The 6922-nt window shown below is 41.8% G+C and overlaps 1 protein-coding gene across 1 annotated transcript in view; it reads right to left on the bottom strand.

Annotated features, from left to right (window-relative positions):
• Positions 1-1899: 1899 nt before the first annotated feature.
• Positions 1900-6922, bottom strand: part of col23a1b (collagen type XXIII alpha 1 chain b) — a 152954-nt gene continuing 147931 nt past the window's right edge. The window contains exons 27-28 of the mRNA XM_084178060.1: positions 6763-6801; positions 1900-3829 (exon numbers count right to left, since the gene is read on the bottom strand). Coding sequence (XP_084034186.1) covers positions 3827-3829; positions 6763-6801 — 42 coding nt within the window. The 3' untranslated portion in view covers positions 1900-3826. The remainder of the gene's footprint in view (positions 3830-6762; positions 6802-6922) is intronic.

Genomic DNA, 6922 nt, shown 5'->3' with positions numbered 1-6922 from the left:
CGTTGTGTGCTTACTGTGACTGTCGCCCTGATATTGGCTACTACTGTAAGTAGCTACTTCCCACACTGTTGCGGGACAGTAGTAATTGGCAAGTGGGAGCAAAGGACACTGTGTCCAGGTGTTGTTGCCATTCATGCCCTCCCCATTGAGTAGACTGTATGTATCTAGGTGACATCTCGATGGTTATCACCATTAGTTATTTATTGTGTAGGCTGCTATCCTACTTGAGATAAAATAATTGGAGGGAGAAAAAAGTTGCCACATTAGCTACGGCTGGCGACATCGTGATACAGCTGCCAAGTCGGCAGGCACCTCGATACAACACTGGTGCACTAGTCTTTCGCACCGGCTTATCGACTCGTCATGCAGCCCTATCAGCCACACAAAACAGCCTTGAGTGGCAACAATCTGCCCAATTCACTGATTTGCTTTCCATACACCCTCCTTCGACACACCCACTCGCCCCTACTCCGGTCGCCATATTGGGCTGCAGCTACCCATATTTGGGACATGCTGGAGACGCATACTAGATCTTACAACTACAGAATAAATATTAGAAACTTAGTCATTCCTCCTCCTCAACCGTCACCCCTCACCTAGTCAAGTCTCAACACTAGTCGAGTTGGATCTTTCTGCGACCCCGCGTCCTGAGCAAGAACCGCCCAGGGAAGAGCCACACAGGGAAACCACACCCAAAACCCGCCCCCTGTTTCAATTGGTTCCTGGATACTTACATTTTATATTTTAGTCATTTAGCAGATGCTCTTATTCAGAGTGACTTTATAGTGAGTGCATACATTTTCATACTTGTTCGAACTGGCGCTCTGTGGGAATAGAAACCCAAACGTGGCGTTGCACGCGGGGCTTCTCTTTAATGACTTCAATTGAGTAATGGGTAACAGCTGGACAGCTGTATCAAGGTGTCGCCAGCGGTAACGATACCTAACATGGCGACCAGTGCACCGGTGTTGTATCGAGATGCTTGCTGACCTGAGGTGCTTTCCACTGGGCATCTGTATCACTGTGTCGCCGGCGGTAGCTCGTAACCTTGCCCATTCTTTCCTCTCCCAGGATTATATTTGAAGTAGGATAGCATTTTACACGATAAATAACTAATTTGGTAGCCATCTAGATGTCACCGTGATACAGTCTACCCAATGGGGAGAACATGAACGGCAGCGCAAACTTTCCGATATCCCGAACTCACTTCCTTGTTTAGCCAAAATCACTTGCTCGCACTTTGAAATCCACAATGTAGATGGGAGGTTCTAAGGGGTACGCTAGATGGTGATGGATTAAGAGATCAGCCAATGAACATCAAGCGGGAGTTTTTCCCGCTCCTGCCATAGGCTCCATTCAAGTCCCTTTCTGAGTTGCTGTGAAACCAGACCGTTCGAAAGAGAAAGAGCCGATTGGTGGACGAGATTAAGTGCCAATGTACGATGTCGATATCCATATTAACAACACTGTCATTGAAATTAGCTTAATTTTAGCTGATTATGATAAATCAGAATTGCCAGATACATTTTCCCAATCTTATACTTCCATGTGTTGTTGTTGTTGTTGGCTCTTTGCATGTATTTCAGCTAATGGAAAAGCTCATCATTGTGAATAAAAGAGTGCAAGGGTAAGTGGTACAAATAAATTAGGCTTGACCAGAGCAGGGGTAAGGGTTGAGGAGGAGGGGTGACGCTTTACAAGTGAGGAAGAGGAGTGATGCTTGACTTGTGCAGGTTTGATATTTGACTTGGGGAGGGGTGAGGTCTAAGGAGGAATGACGAAGTTCCTGATATGTATTCCATAGATATATCGCTAAAGAGTCTTACAACAGATTAGCTAGCTTCTTATAACATCTATTATTATTATTATTATTATTGGATTTATTTGACAATTGAAAAACACAATACAACCATACATGTGGGTTAATGCATTTAAAACCATAGAGAATGAAAAAAAATGTTTTAAACGTATTTCCATTCTGGTCCTCATAAAACAAAACAACAACAACATACACATATAAGCTACACATAGCAGGCTAGGCAGTAGACCTACTAAGGCACAAATCATAAATTCACCAGACATTCTAGCCTTTGGACAAAGTTACACAAATAACAGATAGGACAGGACAAAACATTGCAGTTAAACACTCATGTGCAATAATAGAGCAGCAGGACCCCCAGCTGGTTGGTTGATCTCAGAAATTTCTGAATCATTGATCAGTCATCACTCACATCCGGAAATATTAACGTTGAATATCCATCCAGTGTCTGTCAATCATCTGGCTGACGTGATGACGTCCTCTTCGCTGCTTGCGCTTGCTCCAGTGCGCACTGAGTGCTAGTGCGCAGGCATTATCGGCTCTGTCAAGCAGATGGCAGTGACCATGAAACAGCGTATGCAAACATCAGTAGATTACGTTGAAAACAAAAGGTGTCCATCTTGGCAGCAGTCTCTAGTTATTTTATACCTCAATGGACAGAACCGACACCAACCGACAGCATTTACAAAATGAAGACAAATGAAAAAAGTAGGCCACCAACATTGTAAAGTACAATGCAATTTACTTTACAATGCAATTTGAACTTCATAATTGAGAATACAACAATGTGCATTTAAAATAGTATTTAATATGAAAGACAACTTAAAAACGGTATGTTCCTAGAACAAATATTTAACCCAATCAGCCAACCAGGTAGTTTTGATAGGTAGCTGTTTTTGTCTACCTTGATGTCAGATGTAAAAAGTATTCAAAACTTTTTTAGGATTGCTATCATACATTTTACATGATAGGCCTAAATCAAAACGTTTTACGGTGTTCTGTGTCGATTAACTCCACATAGCATGGTTAGAGCACTCAGGGGAATTAAAAAAGCATTTGATGATACAACTCAGCAACAACTTTGAAACCATCATAAACATCCTAAAACTTTTTAGACCAATAATGATCTAAACATTAAACACATTTAGGAAAATGACTGCAAACAAAGGTTCCACGGTGAGGGACATCAGTGCTTCCCCATACAGATGTAGGATCTTCATTTGATCACTCTTTTGTTGCTGAGAATTTTATTGCACAGCAGGAAATGCAAACTTGTAGTGTATTCAAGGTTTAAAAAGCCTTCTAAAGTTTGTAATTTCCACTTAAAAATGTCAGACTTGAATTGCCATAACAAAACATTTATCAACCCCTACAAAAGTTTTCCATTAATTATGATCCACATAATAATTCACATTTCCTGTTGCTGCAGGATTATTTTCCTGCTGTAGCAAACTGGCTCAAATTAATATCCTACATCTGTACCTCTCCTAAGGTTGGGATAGTTGCCTGGAATTGGGCCCATGCCGTGAGGGGTTGGTCCTTTCAAAGCAAACAACAATCACAGGAGTGATGGGGGAGAATCGTTTGCAAAGGTGCAGGCTGAGTTGCACACTCCAATGCTGTATCTCCATGTGGGAACACTAGTGAGTCTGTTAGTCAGTCAATCATACTGTATTTCAGGTTCCCCGATTAGATGTACTGTAAGCAGCAAAAATATTCCATCCGGAGTTGAGTGCATTTGCTGCTCCTTTCCATTTGTAACCAGTCTCCCTCTTTGTGTGCACTATCTTTCCTCTACCTAATCTCTAAACCAAAAAAAAAAGATATTTTCTTTTCATATGCAAAAAGTAAACAAATATTGATTGTGATAGACGCACAATCCAAATTCCAAAACGAAAACCTCAACATGTTAAATAGGAATTGGCAACGACAAAAAAACGACACTTGAGTTTTAGTTGAAAATATATATATATCGATATGTACAGATCCCATGTCCCAGGTAACCCATCACTGAAAAAGAGAAAGAGTAGAGACACATTCACTAGCAGGTAAATGATACTGTACAATCATACTATACACCAGTGGTTCCCAACCTTTTTCAGTTACTGTACCACCAACGAAGTCGAGGGCTGGCAAACCGTGCCAATATATCCTCCAAACACCGGCTTCGAGGGCATTATCACTTTTATACAACGGGTTACCAACATATTCAAATAATGATTTACATATTTTAATTAAAAGCATTATTTTGAAGAATTTATTCATACCATTTCATCCTTCCACAAGATATAATCCTGACAAAATCTAGGGTTGCTACCCAAGCCGGCCGGTCGTTCGTTCTATCGGTTCAGTTGCTAGAGACGCGACCCAGTCATTCAGTATTTTAGTTCTGTATCTATGGACTCGACCCAGTTGTTCGTTTTAAATGTTCCATTGCCATACTGGCTGGCAACGTTCTTATCGCTTGCTTGCTAGCTAGCCAACTACGGCTAACTTAGTCACGTCAAAAAGTGCAGCCAGAATAACAGCAAAGTAGCTGCATTTGCATTTGTTTAAGCTATTTTCTAGTGACATTTATTTGGATACATCCATAACAATGAGCTATTATTATTTATTATAACAATGAGCTAATGAGGCGCGATTTCGCCCTGCATAGAACATTTTCTTACTCGTCAGGACACTGCTGTTCAGAGCAGGAGCTACCCAACAACACAGCTAACACAATCACTTCAAACTGAAGATGGAAAGACTGCAAACTAGCTGCACTTCGTTTCGTTTGACCTTTTTTCAATTGACGTTTCTTTGTATATATCCATACAAATTATGCCAGCTGATTCATGATTTCGACTGGCTGAGAAACGCTGCCTACCTGTCTGTCTGTCTCGTCCCGACTCCCGACACGTTCATTACTATGGGACAGCTTGAGATCGAATTTGAATATTGAAACAATGTTGCAAATGTCGGAGAGACAGACAGAAAGGTTTATACAAATCTCAGCTGTTGAAAACTAAATGTTAGTCTAAAATACAGTGGGGGAAAAAAGTATTTAGTCAGCCACCAATTGTGCAAGTTCTCCCACTTAAAAAGATGAGAGAGGCCTGTAATTTTCATCATAGGTACACGTCAACTATGACAGACAAATGGAGAAAAAAATATCCAGAAAATCACATTGTAGGATTTTTAATGAATTTATTTGCAAATTATGGTGGAAAATAAGTATTTGGTCACCTACAAACAAGCAAGATTTCTGGCTCTCACAGACCTGTAACTTCTTCTTTAAGAGGCTCCTCTGTCCTCCACTCGTTACCTGTATTAATGGCACTTGTTTGAACTTGTTATCAGTATAAAAGACACCTGTCCACAACCTCAAACAGTCACACTCAAAACTCCACTATGGCCAAGACCAAAGAGCTGTCAAAGGACACCAGAAACAAAATGGTAGACCTGCACCAGGCTGGGAAGACTGAATCTGCAATAGGTAAGCAGCTTGGTTTGAAGAAATCAACTGTGGGAGCAATTATTAGGAAATGGAAGACATACAAGACCACTGATAATCTCCCTCGATCTGGGGCTCCACGCAGGATCTCACCCCGTGGGGTCAAAGTGATCACAAGAACGGTGAGCAAAAATCCCAGAACCACACGGGGGGACCTAGTGAATGACCAGCAGAGAGCTGGGACCAAAGTAACAAAGCCTACCATCAGTAACACACTACGCCGCCAGGGACTCAAATCCTGCAGTGCCAGACGTGTCCCCCTGCTTAAGCCAGTACATGTCCAGGCCCGTCTGAAGTTTGCTAGAGTGCATTTGGATGATCCAGAAGAGGATTGGGAGAATGTCATATGGTCAGATGAAACCAAATTGGAACTTTTTGGTAAAAACTCAACACGTCGTGTTTGGAGGACAAAGAATGCTGAGTTGCATCCAAAGAACACCATACCTACTGTGAAGCATGGGGGTGGAAACATCATGCTTTGGGGCTGTTTTTCTGCAAAGGGACCAGGACGACTGATCCGTGTAAAGGAAAGAATGAATGGGGCCATGTATCGTGAGATTTTGAGTGAAAACCTCCTTCCATCAGCAAGGGAATTGAAGATGAAACGTGGCTGGGTCTTTCAGCATGACAATGATCCCAAACACACCGCCCGGGCAACGAAGGAGTGGCTTCGTAAGAAGCATTTCAAGGTCCTGGAGTGGCCTAGCCAGTCTCCAGATCTCAACCCCATAGAACATCTTTGGAGGGAGTTGAAAGTCTGTGTTGCCCAGTGACAGCCCCAAAACATCACTGCTCTAGATGAGATCTGCATGGAGGAATGGGCCAAAATACCAGCAACAGTGTGTGAAAACCTTGTGAAGACTTACAGAAAACGTTTGACCTGTGTCATTGCCAACAAAGAGTATATAACAAAGTATTGAGAAACTTTTGTTATTGACCAAATACTTATTTTCCACCATAATTTGCAAATAAATTCATAAAAAATCCTACAATGTGATTTTCTGGAATTTTTTTCCTCATTTTGTCTGTCATAGTTGACGTGTACCTATGATGAAAATTACAGGCCTCTCTCATCTTTTTAAGTGGGAGAACTTGCACAATTGGTGGCTGACTAAATACTTTTTTCCCCCACTGTAAATGTGAGATAATGTCTAGATGCTTTTATGGTGGAGATCAAGTTCATAAATTGCTTGGCTGGGCTGATGAGAAAGTGGATTGCGCAGTCAGATGGAACAGAGTAAATAGGCATTTTAACGTCATAGATTTAGCCGGTGGTAACTTGTGGAATAGACACCGGCTGGATTGCAGTTTTGACCAATCAGCATTCAGGATTAGACCCACCCGTTGTATAAAACTTCTTAAACACCCCCAAGACAGCTAAACACCCACTTGGGCCAGAGCAGGCCAAGCAAACAGACCCTCATAGAATAACTATTGCTGTACAAACCTTATGCGAACACCCTGGTATGGGCAATCCATCCCGACCCTGGTGATAGAAAAGAAACACCTTCATTAAACAAACATGCAGTATTGCATTGCCCACAGAGAAATACTGATGTCTTGTAACAACAAAGGGGTAGGAGGGCCAGGCTCTGGTAACTCTAATG

Source organism: Coregonus lavaretus (assembly GCF_964263955.1).
Source record: "Coregonus lavaretus genome assembly, chromosome: 15".
NCBI lineage: Eukaryota > Metazoa > Chordata > Actinopteri > Salmoniformes > Salmonidae > Coregonus > Coregonus lavaretus.
The sequence above is the reverse complement of the archived record's forward strand: the minus strand, read 5'-3'. Positions and strand labels throughout refer to the sequence as shown.